The sequence below is a fragment of the Podarcis filfolensis genome (assembly GCF_964270895.1).
Source record: "Podarcis filfolensis genome assembly, chromosome: 7".
Classification (NCBI taxonomy): Eukaryota; Metazoa; Chordata; class Lepidosauria; order Squamata; family Lacertidae; genus Podarcis; species Podarcis filfolensis.
Genome location: NC_139603.1, coordinates 80,806,233 through 80,822,265, shown reverse-complemented (window position 1 = coordinate 80,822,265; position 16,033 = coordinate 80,806,233). Strand labels below are relative to the sequence as shown.

Below are 16,033 nucleotides of genomic sequence, written 5' to 3'. Positions count from 1 at the left end.
TGGAAAATTCAGGCAGGCTTCAAAATCAGTTTGTGAAATGATACCATAGTGTGTTGCTCTAGTTTAGGTTGAACTTTTTTTAAAAAATCGAATACTAATGAGTGGCATATCCAGATGACCACCCACTTCCTATTTAGCCATTTAACAGAAAACTGATCTCCAAGTAGAGCCAAATGAAAGCCATTTTGATGCCCACTTATGAACTAGTGACCAGGGTGAATTTCTGGGAGAGATTTGGAGAATGCCAAGCTGGTTGTTATCTTGGCTCCTGATGTGAAAAGCCACCAGCTTAGCCTGACCTTGTTGACAGGCTCTTGAGTTCATGGCTGGAGGGTGAATGAAACACATAGCTGTCATTGCTCTGCAGATCTCCCTGCCTGATTTAATATTAAGATGATGTGACTTTGACATAGAAGGGAAATGAATTAATTATATTTGCATTGGTTATTGACTATTTGAGCCTTTCCTGCTCTGAGCTTTTTGATCCATCCTGTTTTATTAATATTCAAGAAATACGCTTATAATAAAAGACTAAAATAAGGAGAGGTCTGTGGTGGGAATATAGTGGGAGGACACTATCTTTTTGAGTGGGTTTGCACTTAAGTGAAGTAGGTGAAACTGGAAGAGGCCTCTGGGTAGGGAGAGGACTCAGCTGTAGAGAAGCTGTGGCTTCCTTTAACAGAGACTCCTCATTCTGTAAGTACTTCATAAACTTTACCTTATGTATAAAAGGTAAAGGGACCCCGGACCATTAGGTCCAGTCGTGACAGACTCTGGGGTTGCAGCGCTCATCTTGCTTTATTGGCCGAGGGAGCCGGCATACAGCTTCCGGGTCATGACTAAGTCGCTTCTGGCTAACCAGAGCAGCGCACAGAAACGCCGTTTACCTTCCCACTGGAGCGGTACCTATTTATCTACTTGCAGTTTGACGTGCTTTTGAACTGCAAGGTTGGCAGGAGCAGGGACTGAGCAATGGGAACTCACCCCGTCGCGGGGATTCGAACCGCCAACCTTCTGATTGGCAAGTCCTAGGCTCTGTGTTTTAACCCACAGCGCCACCCGCTTCTCAATACCTTATGTATAGGGACATCCTAAATTCTGAAAGTTATTAATGTAAGGACAACACACTAGGGAATTGCTCTCTCTCGGGTAGGACATCTCTGCCTCTGACAATGTGCAAGCCTTTGAGGGGCATCTCAAATTGGATTGTTGTCATATACAGTAAGCCCACAACTCACACAAAGATTGCATTCTGGGGGATCACACCTAAGGGCAAAATTGTGCATAGTCAAAACACATTGTGTGCAATAGCAGGTAGGAGTGATAAAGTTTTTTTTCCTGGGACCCCTGCCCCCATTCCCCCTTTTTAATTTTTCTATATTTTTTTGCCAAGTGATTAAAGCTGAATACGCACAAGTTAAATGCACATAAGTTGCAGGCTTAGTGTAATACCAAAGTAAATGGTGGTGTGAATAAGGTGGGCTTGCAGGGTCCCATGCTCAAATCCAAATAGGGTTTGAGGTCAAAACTGTTTTGAATGTCAAGAAAAGCATATGGAGAATTCATCTGAATTTGGGCACAGTTCCTTACCCCACAAACAGTCCCCATACAATCTTACTTTAATTTATAGTCTATTCTAATTCAATTACACTGTAGCTTAAATTTGAATTTTAGCAATGTTGTTCATTTTTAAAATGATTTGCAAACTGCTTAGAAGCCGCCTGGGCATTTAACCAGAATATAAACAAATAAATAATGCTTAATATGTGATTTATGTTGATTCTTGTCGTTTCAGATTCTTTCTGGGAGGACTGTTTACAACTCTGCTGAGCTTCTTGCTGTTGATCATCATTTTAATTTGTAAGCAAAAAATAAATGTTTATCCTTGCTACATGCCGGATGATTCCTACATTGCAGGGGGTTGGACTAGATGACCCTTGGGGTCCCTTCCAACCCTACAATTCTATGATTTGTGGGATTGAGGGTTCACCCAGACTTCCTTTTGGCCACGTTTTTAGGCACAGGGCCAAGCTTTAAAGCTCTGTGCCTGAGTGGTTTTCTTTTTGTCCCTGCGCATTCCCCGGGAAAACCCCCATTTTTCCGCTGAATTGGAGCAAATGGCAAAGGGCTTCCCCATGGATTGCCATTTGCCATTCAGTGGTAAAATGTGGGTTTTCCCAGGGAAAGCGCTCAGACAACAAACAAACCACTTGGGTATGGAGCTTTGAAGCGCAGACCCACACCTGGAAAGTGTGGCACAAAAGTCTGCATGAGTCCTGACTGGAGGTACCTAATTCTTCTGAAAACAAGTGTGTGCTGTGCCCATTAAGCAATCATCATAATCATCTATATTTTATTTTTAATAAAACACCAAAAGAATAGGTTTATGAACTTATTTTGCAGTGCTGTTTCATACCTATTTCACTGCTAATTTGGACTTCATAATAATTTCTTAACCAAGATATAAAACTTCTCTAATCATATTTACCAAGATGTTTATTTCCATCAACTTACAGACTGCTGCATGACTAGGAATCAACATGCCTAAATGATTGTGTCTTAAGTTATACTGACAAATGTGAGAATGTTAGATGGTTTTCAGCTGTGTAATACTTGTCATTCTTTCCCCTTCTTCTATCAGGTTCACTGGCACTTTTGTACTAGTCCCTTCATGGGACCACCTGTCAGTTCATGTGATCTGCGGAGAATAATCATCCTTTCCCTTCAGAATCTTGTTTGTTTCCACATTCTTCTGGAATCCTTGCCTAAGCTACCTGTAGGAACATCTGCAATTTTTTTTTGTTTTTTTTTAAACCACATGCCTTCAAGCTGCACCAAGGATACAGATGAAAAAGCATTTTGAGGAATGAGGATTCTGACAGCATCTCACGATTTTCAGGATTTAGGAACTGGTAAAAACCCAAGCTGGGCCAGGACATTGGGTTGGCAATTAAGGTAAAGGTAAAGGACCCCTGGTGAAAGGCAACTATGGGGTACAGCACTCATCTCACTTACCTTGGCAGTTTTAACACATGAGCCAATATGCACCCTCTTTGCTGATCAAACTGCTAATTTTGGAAAGTATGGAGTGCCCGAGCAATGAATGGATGCTGCTAGCAAACTAGCCTCATCCTATAGCTATGTGTGCATTGCATGGGAAAAACAGTCAGTGGTAGGCAAGTGACCTTTAAGAAATGCTTGCCCACTATTTCTGATGTTCTTGTTGGGGAACCCAGAGAGGCTTCCCCACACAACAGTTTGAAAACTGCTGCCCTCCCTTAATCCAGTGCGGGACTGTTTGTTCACTTTGTTTGCCAGCTTATCAGTTGACAGGATACGTCCAAACTGATTTTATGAAAGGTTCATGTTTGATTACCTGCATCCAGTTTTCCAAACTGGGTTGGGAGTAGAGATGGGGAAACTCAAGTTCAGACTTCCCACTCAGGTCTGGAGGGCCTAGAAGGTACCATTGTCTCTCTCAGAATATGCCTACCTTACAGGGCTGTTGTGAGGATAAAGCACCACTCTGAGTTACTTGGAGGAAAGGCAGGATGTAAATAACTCAGTAAATTAGAATAAATAATGTCTTGCATTCAGTCCGGCTGTGTCACTCTGATTCCCTGCACCATAAATTTCTTGGTCAAGAAAAGTTCGGGATTTTTGTATCATTTGTGCACCTTTCTTACTTGCAATACTGTATAAACTATAAGAGCAAATCACCACGTTTTAGTGATACTTATAATCAAGGCACCTAATCCTGAAACCTATACTGTACTTGTATTTGAACACATATTTTACAATAAAGTTTTTGATGCACATTAGTGCAATTATCATTATTTTTATGTTGCAGATACACTTGTTATTTTGAAATCTGAAGTATGCATTTGGGAAGAAATAAATTGCTTGGTTCCAAGTTTGTGGGGCAATGCAGAGCACTATACATTCAACTTGGTGTGCAAAATTGTGGCAGGCAAAAAGGTTGCATATGCAACCATCTACCTGTCCATCTGCTTTTCCTCATCTTCCATTATCCTATTACTCATCTGCAGTGGGGCCATAGCTCAGAGGCAGAACACATCCTTTGAGCCCTCAGGTTCGATCCTTGGCAAACACCAGCCCAAAAGCAGTCTCAGGGAGTAAGCGCTAGGAAGGCATCCCTGCAAAAGACCACGAGGAAGTGTTCCCTGCCAGACAGATGCTAATGACTAGTGCACATAGCTACTAACTGTTCCCTTTTTTAAAGGGAAATTCCCTTATTCTGAATAGGATTCCTCGCAAGAAAAGGGAAAAGTTGACAGCTATGCTAGTGCACTGTATTTTTGTACTTTCAGTGTTTCCAGGCTGTGACGCTTTATGGTTTACATTTTCGGTTCTTTGTTTTCTTTGTGTTATGCTTGCACTTTTTGTTTTGTTCACACACACACACACACAGAAAGCATTGTAGAAGTTAGACCGATTCTCTATAAAGTGCACCTTGAGCCACCAGATGGTGCAATTTTACAGCTGAGTTTGTTGTTTTTCCTGCAGGTATCCTCCATGTGAACCCAAAAGCGCTAATCCCTTCCCTCTCTGCCACAACTGCCCCTTAATAGAGGTATGCTGCTTCTGGACCTGGAGGTTCCATTTAGCTGCCATGGCCAATAAGCCATAAAAGTCCCGAGGGCCCTGAATCAGTCTAGCTGTGACTATGGGCAGTGAGTTCCATAGGTTTAATTAAGTCCAGGGAGTTCCATGTATGGATGAAGAGCAACCTAGAAACTGAATAAAAAAATAAAATAAATTTGAACAGCTTCAGGCCCCAGCGAAAATGTTCCTCTTCAACCAGGCCTTCTGTTGATCAACATCCTATGTCCTTTTAATTGCGCGCATGTGTGTTACTGGCTTGTTTTTAATTACACATTTTGTGTTTTTGTTTTGCATTTCATGCTGTGAAATTCCTCCTTGAGATCTTTGGGTGAAGGGGTGGTATACAAATTTGTCAAACAACACTTGTTGTTGTTTAGTCGTTTAGTCGTGTCCGACTCTTCGTGACCCCATGGACCAGAGCACGCCAGGCACCCCTGTCTTCCACTGCCTCCCGCAGCTTGGTCAAACTCATGTTGGTAGCTTCGAGAACACTGTCCAACCATCTCGTCCTCTGTCATCCCCTTCTCCTTGTGCCCTCCATCTTTCCCAACATCAGGGTCTTTTCCAGGGAGTCTTCTCTTCTCATGAGGTGGCCAAAGTATTGGAGCCTCAGCTTCAGGATCTGTCCTTCCAGTGAACACTCAGGGCTGATTTCCTTCAGAATAGATAGGTTTGATCTTCTTGCAGTCCATGGGACTCTCAAGAGTCTCCTCCAGCTCCATAATTCCAAAGCATCAATTCTTTGGCGATCAGCCTTCTTGATGGTCCAGCTCTCACTTCCATACATCACTACCGGGAAAAGAATAGCTTTAACTATACGGACCTTTGTTGGCAAGGTGATGTCTCTGCTTTTTAAGATGCTGTCTAGGTTTGTCATTGCTTTTCTCCCAAGAAGCAGGCGTCTACTTCCCTTTTAAAGCCACAGTGGGGCATTGTTTAGCATGCCTTACAACCCAAGCGAAGCCATTTTCGAGATTAAAATGCTTATTTCGCGAAGCGCAGGTGAGCTCGTGGCTTGATCCACGCCGCATTCGTGTTGCTCTATAATGTTGGCGTTATCCATTGTTTTTTAAGCCGCTTTGAGATTCATCCGGCACAGAAATACCGGCAACGTGGGAGGGCTGTTCCCGCCGCGGGGGCAGTAAATTGGGGACGCAAAAGAGAAAAGATTCTTCCTGCCAAAGGGGTGCGAACCCAACCTAGTGCTGTCCTACACTTCCGGCACAAAACCGAACTGCCTCCCCATTTTCTAACCCCCTCCCCAAGTCCAGATAGCGAGCCCGGGGCTGGCTAGGCATTTCCTTGGCCTACAATGCACCCCCCTCGCCCCTGTCGGCTTGTCTGTGCATTCGCGTTGCTGGGAGCCAGCTCTGGAGCCTTAGAACACAAGCGTGGGCAAAACCCCCGCGAGAAAAGCCACTCGGCGTCCGGAATTGTACGAAGAGAGTTCCATTTCCCCAGCCCTTACCTCTTTAGCCGCCGCGAGGAAAGAGGAACGTAATATAAACCGCCGGGTAGGCCCCGCCTCCTGCGCTCGGTTGCCATGGCGACGGCGTCAGCCGTGAGGAGGAGGCCGCCGCCGAAGCAAAGCGAAGGCCCAGTCAGCGACCATGGGGCGCAGTGAGTCCCGCTTTCCTCGCGTCTTCGCCGGCGGGGTGGGGGGGAGGGGGGTGCGAACCGCTCGGCGCCGAGCCTGAGGGAAAAATGGGGCGGAGGGTGTGTGTTTTTTTTGGGGGGGGAGGGAGAAACCCCGGAACCGGTTTTCTCTGAGAGAACAGCCTTGCGATGCCTTCAGAGCAGGACCTCGCCGTGCATTTAGAACGCGGCCAGCCGTCGTTTGTAACGGTCGCTCAAAGCACGTGACCCTGTCCCTGCCCCGCGCGCAAAGCCTCCTGGGAAATGCAGTTCCCACGCCCTTCCCTCACACCCCCTGCGCCTCGTGGCTCCTGGTGTTTGCTGCCACCTCTCGCCTGTCTCTGGAGCATGTGCAGAGAGCAGGGAGCGTTCTTTCTCCCCACACCGTAGCTAAACAGCTGCATAACCTTTAGAAGACATCTGAAGGCAGCCCTATATAGGGAAGTTTCTTCTAATGTGTCGTGTTAGCTGGGCAGGTCCCTATTATTATTATTATTATTATTATTATTATTATTATTATTTCTCAGAGAGCCTGGGGCAACCCAGTCAGATGGACGGGTCCCTATTATTATTATTATTATTATTATTATTATTATATCCCAGAGTGCCTGGGGCAACCCAGTCAGATGGACGGGTCCCTATTATTATTACTATTATTATTATTATTATTATTATTATTATTATTCAGGGCCGGATTTAGGTTCGATTAGGCCCTAAGCTACTGAAGGTAATGGGGCCCTTTATATGTCCAGCTGTCCTTTGTCAACAACAAATTGTCGCTGTTTTTTATGTTGAATATATGCTATATGGTAATTTATGGACCAAATAGGTATCTAAAGCCATTTGCACATAACAAAATATGTATTTTATCAAAGCAGTTGTTGAGCTGAAATACAATTAGGAAGAAGTATATTAATAGTGAAATAATTATTAAAATGATTTTATTTTATTTGTTTTTTATATTTTGGAAATGTACATCCAGTTGTTGTTTTTCCTTTAATTTGGGGGGGGGGGTCCCTAAGAGAGTGGGGCCCTAAGCTATAGCTTGTTTAGCTTATACGTAAATCCGGCACAGTATTATTGAGGAGGCATTTCTCCCCAAGCCAAGAGCATGTGCAGAGAACGTTTCTCAAGCCAAGGGGGAATGACTTTGAAGACGGTGGGCCTGAGCATGTACAGAGGACATATTCCCGTACAGGGAGCACGTGGAAAGGGGATGCTGAATAAGCTAAGGAGGCAAGGGCACCTGCAGGAAACCTTTTTCAGCCTGCGGAAGGGGAGCTCATCTCTGTGCATATGCAGAGGGCATTCCTGGTTCTGACAGCCCAAAAACATGTGCAGAAGGGATTTCCAAGTCAAGAGCATGTGCTCAAGGGGGCAGCAGTGGTGGTGGTGGGGATAGTTGCCCCCCCCAATCAAGTAAATAAATAAAAATACTTAACTAAAAGTAGAAATTGTAGAAAGGTTTAGACATATTTTTTCTGAGCACTTCGGATCAATAGAAAGTAATATAAAACTACTGAGTGCTCACAATGTGCTCCCCCGCCTCTACCCCTCTCTCATAGTGAATAGACTACAAACTTAAGTAAGGTTAAACGCTTTACTTACGGTAACCAGAGGTCTCATTCATGCATTGTTCAGCGCTACAGCAAAAACAACACAGGCAAAAACTTCTGCAGTACAAATTGCAACAGTTCGTTTCAAACATGGAGTCTGGCACTCGGGAGCCCCAGTCTCATGTGCCTGGTCAGTTGCGTGGTTCAAAAAGAAGAGAAAAGAGAGCAAAAGGAATAGGAAACAAGCCTTCCTCCCTCCCTCCCTCCCTCCCCCAAAATACGGGAGCATGACCCAGCTGAGCCTTCTCTAGAAATTTACAGCTTTGTGGTCTTTATTTACTAATTAGCATAGACATGCACTGTTAGGTTTAATTGCAAAATCTCCCACAAAAACAGCATTGGAATGTATTCTTTATGAGATCAGTTCTGCACATCATTTAACCAAGCTGATGTTGTTTTTTCCTGTGATGAAATTAATTTCCCCACAAAACACATATTTTATACACCACAGAAGTTCTCAGGTTCACTCACCAGGATCTTCAGGTAGAACTAGGAAAGCATCCTGTCTGAGACTCTGGAAAACTGCTGCCAGTCAGTGTCAACATTAATGAGCTGGACGGACCAATGGGCAGCTTCTATTTTTCTATGCTACTGCAAGAAGTATTGCCTTAGAAAAGTATCAAATGCAGAAGTGAGAATATAAAACCCACTTCTGGCTTTGATATCTTTCTAAGGCAATGAATGTGGCCTTACTTTATGGAAGGAATTGCTTCTGTATTTACTATGATATTTCTTTCAGTCACAGAAGAGCTAGTTAGACAAAGGGCAGAACATAACAACTGTGAAATCTTTTCCTTGGAAGAAATTTCCTTACACCAGCAAAATATAGAGAAAATAGAACATCTTGACAAATGGTGCCGGGATTTGAAAATTCTGTATCTTCAAAATAATCTGATCCCCAAAATTGGTGAGTAAACTCAGTGATGTATTAATCTGTCTGACAGCTGAAAATGGTCTAAGATGATATTGGGAGTTTTAAAAGGGATAAGGTGTTCAAGGCCCATAACGTTTTAAGAAGAGAAAACAGCTTTCAAAAACTCCTTTCTGTTTTGTCCTATACAAATAGTTCACAAGCTATAACCAGGAAGTTGTTCATTAATTTACCTTTCTGCTTCCTCTGAAACTTACAAATGCGGTGAGTAAATTGTGTATAGGGTCACTCCCTTAATCTCAAGAAGCTGGTGTAAAGCAAGCTGTCATTTTAAGCCAGCATAGAGTGATGCCAGATCCAAAACTCCTTCAGGAGCAAGCCTTCTGCCTGCTGAGCTGGTTCAAGCCTATCAAAAAAGAAAACAAGCCTTGTCTTACACTTCCATTTTTTGCCAGGTCATATGAGCATCCTGCTTAAATCCCTGCTGCCTGTTCCTGCTCCCAGAATGCTGCTTTTGGGGGACAGAGATCCAATCTCATTCTTAGCAGAGCCACTGTCATCTCAATTCCCCTTCCATTTGAACTGAATTCATTCACTAGTCTTCTAATTTATTTGAATGGAATGGTAATGCTTTGATTCATCCTCTTAAAAATATAGAGAGAGGTGCAGAAATGAAATGAATAATAATAGTATTAATAACACTGTGGTCTTTTGGCTTCTTGAATACTTTTTTTTTTTTGCCTGTTTTAATTTCTGCTCGGTTGGTAATTTAAAAACTATTACTGTATCTTCTTCATTAAGCCTAATCTTGCAGATTGACGTGATCATTAATAAATTCTGTTTCAGAAAATGTTAGCAAACTGAAGAAACTTGAATATTTAAATTTGGCTTTAAACAACATTGAAAAAATTGAGAATTTGGAAGGTAAGATCTTTGCCTTACAAAAAAAAATATGTAAGTCATGCTTGTTAATATGGAAAAGGATTCATCTTTTTATGATAGAGAATGGTACTGCTGAAACCCTGCTGGATTCTGGGCACACATGGATTTTCTGTTTCTCGGAAGCAGATATTTATTAACTTGTCTAGGTTCAAGTTATTGAACCTGTCAACAGAAGGAATATCAAGCAGAGATGTTTGCATTCAGCAAGTGGAACAAACTTTATCCAGCTTGAGACACCTCCTTGAATTGATAGGTGATGCTCAATAGAAGCACTTCCATGCCAGGCTTATTCATTAGTCTGGGTGAGAAAGAGACCTGCTCTCACTTTAGTTTTGTCTGCAGGGGATCCTTTCCCAACAGCCTGTGACATCAAAACATTGTACGTGATCTTCACACATAAGTCCTTCAGCCCACAGAATTTTGTTGATACGTTATTTGAGTGAGTTGGCACAACACTAGATTGAAGCTTTGGAGTACAGTGGAACCTCGTGCTATGGATGGGATCCGTTCTGGAGGCCCGTCCATAACACAGAACTGACGCAAGTTGAAGCACTGTGTCTGTGCATGCGCATGGTGTGATTTAGCTCTTCTGCGCACGTGCGAGTGGCAAAACCCCGAAGTAACTCGTTCCGGTACTTCCGGGTTGCCGTGGGACACAACACGAAAACATGTAACCTGAAGTAGACGCAACATGAGGTATGACTGTATTGTGCTTAAATAGTCATGGCAATGTATTTCGAGTGATTGCCCAATTCTCCAGTGCGGCAGTTGGACTGCTGAACTATGCAAGCTAGCCAAAGGGTAGCTGTGCAGTCGGACTGGTTAATCAAATATCTTCTGTAAGGCTGTGCATTTAAATGGTGGTAAGATTAATTTAGGGCCAGTATATTCTAGTATGCCTCACCCTCATCTCTAGAAATGGATCCTTGGCTATGCTGTTTCTAGAATTCTTAGGGTTAGGGGATGACTTGATTTTGAGAACAAAATGTGAGCTTCTAACATTTCAAGCATGTCACTGTTTCTCTCCCACAAAAAGCAGGAGGCTTCAGGGGGAGAGTTTTATTGTGAGGAGAAAGTGCTGGAGACCTGTTTTGTTTGTTTATATAATGTGCAGGTTGGGCAGATGGAAAGCAGGTGTGCATGCAAGCAGACAGGAACATAGCTTAGTTTCACCCTTGGAAGCTCTGCTTTATGTCTGAAATCTCAGAGAGCTACTGCCAGCCAGCGTAGATGCTGCTGGCTCAGTGATGTCCTGACTCCGCCATACCAGGTGGGAATAGAGTCAAGGCCAGCCAGCCTTGAGTAGATCCAAGTGAGAAGCTTGCTCCAACAAAGGCTGGAGGTAAACAGGCTTTTATGAGTACTTCCCTCCACTCTGCCCTTTCCAGGCTCTAGTCCTTTGGCCTGAAGACTATGGATCTTAGAGGGTTGTCTCCTTGGCTTGAAGACAAGTGCCTCGCATTCTTTCTGTGAACTCCCACCTGGTGTGCAGACACAGCAGTGCAGGAGGGACTAGATTCCTCCACCGAGTCAGGCTCAGAGGACGGCATCTGTGAGTTTCCTGACTCAGGCTCTACAAGTTCTCGACCACCAGCGTAAGGTTCCATGGGCTCCAAACCATCAGCCTTGAGAACCAGGTCCAATTCCCCAGCTGGCCATGCAGCAGCCCTAGACTTGGCCAGCTCTTCTGACTCTGACTCTGAGCTGGAGGCTGTGGCCATGAAAAATGAACCAATGATCTGGCTCAATATCAGCTTCATATGTTAATCTGATTGTGTAGGAGGGCAGCCATTTGAAAACTAGCACCTTTAATAGTCGTGTAGAAGAGGGGACTTCAGCAGGTGCAGCTTGCATGATATGCTTCAGGGCTGAAATCCACTTTTCTATACATCTATTAAAGGTTCAGGAGCCCTGTCCACCTTTTCATCTTGTTATCCCATCTTTCAGCAGAGTAAATGAGATAATGTAGACTTTTTTGGGAGTAAGTTCCACTGAAAACTGTGGAGTTTACTTCTCAGTAGACCTGTGTAAGATTGCAGTGTGAGGCTGTGTTCTACATCCATTTGCCCAAAATTAAGTCTGACTGAGCTTAGGGGGAGTCACTTCTGAATGTTAGTTACATTCTTCACAGCACAAGCCAGTTATGAAAGAATGTGGAAAAATCACAGACCAATTTAGCAACCAATTGCAGGAGAAACATTCAGTGTGCAAGGCAGAAGCATATTGCTGTAGCTAGAGTCTCTTTAAAAATGGAAACTGATAACAGCCCAAATGAATGCTAAGATTAATCAGAATATAAATGAAGTTCCCAGTATATTATTGCATATAACTCTGGAGAACTACTGTTTCTCCCTTCTGATTTCATCCTGCTTTTCTGTGAGACAACTGTATCGACGAAAGAATTTCCACCTTGGAAGCTCAGAGTTGCAAAATTAACCCTCTAATCATCTGGGTCACATAAAACTATAAATCTTAGACGTATTATATATAATCTGATCGATTTTTGTCCCTTTTTTGAGATGGGGTCAGCCCTAAGCTAAGCACCTCTAATAGATTATATCCTATAAGAACACGTCTACGATCAAAGGAAAGCAAAAGTTCCTAGTGACCACATGTAGAGAACAGGAGGGAGCAAATGGTCTAAATACAGGAAGCAGGTGCAAGACAGAAATGATAGCAATTACAGTTCTGTACTATTCCCTCTGCTACAGGAGTGTTAAGGCTAAGATTTCTTGTATGCTGGCTGGGCAAAGCAACAGTCCAGCAAAGGGGCAATGTTTCAGGGCAAGGTTGCTAAAATAATTTAAATAATCCTGCTGTATATGATCCGGAAAGGTATCAGCTCTAAATGGGATTACGCACTAGCAAGTCAGTAGAGAGACATTAATTGTTCTGTTTATTTAGGGCTACAGATGTGTTCTTGTTAAGGCTATTAAGATGAATAAATAAATAAAGATAAAATAAATACTTATTCACACAGTACATAGTTAAACTGTGGAACTTGCTCCCACATAGGGCAGTGATGGCCACCAACTTAGATGGCTTTAAAAGAGGATTAGAGAAATTCATGTAGGCGAGGGCTATCAATGGCTGCTAGTAATTATGCCTGTGCTCCACCTCCACAGTTGGAGGCAGCAATGCTTTTTGAATTTTCTTGAAAGACCTACATTGGCTCCCAGCACGTTTCTGAGCACAATTCAAAGTGTTGGTGCTGACCTTTAAAGCCCTAAATGGCCTCGGTCCAGTATATCTGAAGGAGCGTCTCCACCCCCATCATTCTACCTGGACAATGAGGTCCAGCACTGAGGGCCTTCTGGCGGTTCCCTTGCTGCGAGAAGCCAAGTTACAGGGAACCAGGCAGAGGGCCTTCTCGGTAGTGGCACCCGCCCTGTGGAACGCCCTCCCACCAGATGTCAAAGAGAACAACGACTACCAGACTTTTAGAAGACATCTGAAGGCAGCCCTGTTTAGGGAAGCTTTTAATGTTTGATGCATTACGGTATTTTAATTTTTTTTTTTTTAAGAAATATTTATTAAAGTTTTACAAAAACAAATATACAAAAACACATAATAAAAGAAAAAAAGAAATAAAAATAAACACACAGAAAAAATAAGAAAAATTAAAAATAATTCCATTTTTCATAACTTAAAACTCATTTGCTTGTTTCTTTGACTTCCTCACACCTCCTCTTCTTGTATTCCCATTTAAATAATCAAATCAGCAAATCCTTACCCTCTTTCATTTATCTTATCTCTATAACTTAACATTTTATAACTCTGTATTTTCATCCATTATCAATTCATTTTTGCATATTCTTATTAACTTTGTTGCTAATACCACTTATTTCCAATCCAACATCATTTTAATTATGTTTTTACCTATTTATAACCCTTTTTCCATATTCTCTTAAAGCATTACAGCTGGAAACCACTTAATTTCTATCCAACATCATTCTAACATTCATTAATTTTGGTATTTTAATATTTTGGTATATTTGGTATATTTAATATTTTGTTGGAAGCAGCCCAAAGTGGCTGGGGAAGCCCAGCCAGATGGGCGGGGTTTAAATAATGAATTATTATTACTATGATGATGATGATGAGGAATACCAGCTGCTGGAAAACACAGGAAGAGAGGGTGCTGTTGTGCTTGAATCCTGCTCATTTCCCACAGGCATTTGGTTGGCCACTGTGAGAACAGGATGCTGGACTAGATAGGTCAGAAGCAAACTCTGCACGTAGTTCTCAATTTTTACACATATCAAATGAACATCATCTTTAATTGACTCTTCTGTTTTATAAGAAGTCTGAGTTAAAAACAAGCACACTTTCCTAATTTTTAAGATGTCAGTTGTCTTCTTAGAATCTGACGTTTTTGTTTGTGAATTGAAAGGCAAGCAGGAGCTGTGTCCCATGATGACTTGGAGGTGAGAGGGTGTGCTTATTAAATGAAGAGTTAATAATGATTTTTTTTTAAACCCTCTCATATTTGCCAAATAGGCTGTGAAGAATTGGAGAAGCTGGATTTGACAGCTAATTTCGTTGGAGAATTGTCCAGTGTTAAGGCCCTGAAAAACAACATACACCTTAAAGAGCTCTTCCTTACCGGAAACCCCTGCACTGATTTTGAAGGTTATAGGCAGTTTGTCGTTGCTACCCTTCATCAACTCAAAGTACGTCTCATGTAAAATATTAACTGCAAGCACCTTTGTGTCAAGGGCCAGGTTAATCCAACACACTAAAGCAAAATATAGATTAGAGATGTAGCATTAATTTGGTTCATTTGTTTTACCAGTTGAACTCAGTAGGGCTTAAACACGAATTAATTAATTCAAAGTCTTTATACTTTGCCCTTCCTCCAGATTAGAGCACAGTGTGGCTGATAATACAACATGCAGTATAAACAGTAATATAAAACAAAGCAAAACCATATATCCAATGTAAGAACAGCAGCGTTCCACTCTAACCAGTATCCATCACTATCAGGTTCCAAAGGCTGGGGCAAATAATTATGTTTTGACCTGTTTTCTAAAAATGGCTAACGTAGAGAGTTGTTGTATAGGTTTGCATTGTATAGGTCTCAACTGTTAATCAACTAAAAACATGCATTTGATTAATTGGGCAGGATATAATTTCTTAATTATTTTTAATACATGTGCTTATAAATATGCATATTGCCAGTACCATCCTAAAAGAGGAACATAGGATGGATTTCCTTCTCTAAGATGATACCTCTTCCAACACATGGATGCATGATCTAAAAATAAAGGCAGTATGCTTCTTAACTATGGTTTTTAACCAGGGGCAAATTTTGCATATTTTAATCTTTTCACCTGATGTTTACTAGGCAAGATGAAAAGAAGGAATTGGTAAAAGTCAAGTTTATGACCACTGACTGACTTGCTTTTGATTTTTCCTGGAGCAAAACATAGCTGTACGTACACCAGTCTTGTTAATAGTTTGTAAAAACTAGTCCACATGTAATTACGTTTTAGACTCTTGTCTAAAACTTCTATTTCCTTCATGAAGTTAAAAATGATTTGCGTAAAGTAGCTTTAAGAAACATACACAGTGTGGCATCAAGTAACCTCCACAATGACCCAGTTCAGGTATAACAGGAAATCATACTTTGCTGTGATGTGAAAGAGCCACAATAAACCACTTTGGGTGTACAACTCTGGAAGAGTTTGCAATAAGCCAATGTGATCTTTGGCCTGAAGAAGGTTAGTCACCTGGGCTATAGTTTGCTGAGGTCAAGTATGATGGAGAATCAGTGGGTAGTTTTTATTTCCATTGTATACTAAAATGGATTTAATAAAAATGATTGAATGGGGGATGGATTTCTTTGGTGTTTGTATTGAGCTTTTATTTTGTTCCCTCCCTTTAAGTTTTTGGATTCTAAAGAGATAGGACGTTCAGAGAGGATTCAGGCTTTACAGAGCTACCCTGAGGTAGCAAAACAAATCCAAGAGCAGGAGAAGGCCTACCTGATTAAAAGAAGACAAGAAAAAGAAGAGGCACAGAGAAGGATACAAGAAAAGCAGGAGAAGAAGAAGAAAAACGAGAATCAAAAGAAATATAATCCAGGATACGATGGACGGTGGTACACAGACATCAATAACAGCATGTATGTGTTTTTATTAGCCTATTTTATATCTTTCTCTTGATACAGATTTTTTTTTCTGCCCTGGAAAGACTTATGTATAGCATAATGGTAGGCTATATGTCTCTTTAGGTCACACAGGGCTCTCATGTGCTGAGAATCTCCATCAGTATCTGCCCTGCCATCTGAAGCAAAATGGGTGCAACCTGGAGAAATGGCCTTCTCTGTGGTGGCACCATA

The 16,033-nt window shown here is 41.9% G+C and overlaps 2 protein-coding genes across 11 annotated transcripts in view; both read left to right on the top strand.

The window, feature by feature from the left end:
• TMEM71 (transmembrane protein 71) overlaps positions 1–16,033 on the top strand; it is a 188,200-nt gene that overhangs the window by 20,568 nt on the left and 151,599 nt on the right. For 4 of the 5 annotated variants that reach the window (XM_083622312.1, XM_083622311.1, XM_083622314.1 and 1 more), the window contains exons 7-8: positions 1,796–1,860; positions 2,642–3,836. In XM_083622312.1, the coding sequence (XP_083478438.1) occupies positions 1,796–1,860; positions 2,642–2,664 (88 nt within the window). In that variant the 3' untranslated portion in view covers positions 2,665–3,836. Of the gene's footprint in view, positions 1–1,795; positions 1,861–2,641; positions 3,837–16,033 lie in introns of those variants that run through there. The other variant, XR_014549966.1, reaches the window with a different exon arrangement.
• DNAAF11 (dynein axonemal assembly factor 11) overlaps positions 5,553–16,033 on the top strand; it is a 38,061-nt gene continuing 27,580 nt past the window's right edge. For 2 of the 6 annotated variants that reach the window (XR_014549946.1, XM_083622137.1), the window contains exons 1-5: positions 5,553–5,628; positions 8,617–8,784; positions 9,595–9,672; positions 14,191–14,363; positions 15,579–15,817. Coding sequence is in view for 5 of the 6 variants with exons in the window: in XM_083622137.1 (XP_083478263.1) it covers positions 5,568–5,628; positions 8,617–8,784; positions 9,595–9,672; positions 14,191–14,363; positions 15,579–15,817 (719 nt within the window). In the remaining variant the exon portion in view is untranslated. Of the gene's footprint in view, positions 5,629–6,090; positions 6,247–8,616; positions 8,785–9,594; positions 9,673–14,190; positions 14,364–15,578; positions 15,818–16,033 lie in introns of those variants that run through there. The other 4 variants (XM_083622141.1, XM_083622138.1, XM_083622139.1 and 1 more) reach the window with 3 other exon arrangements.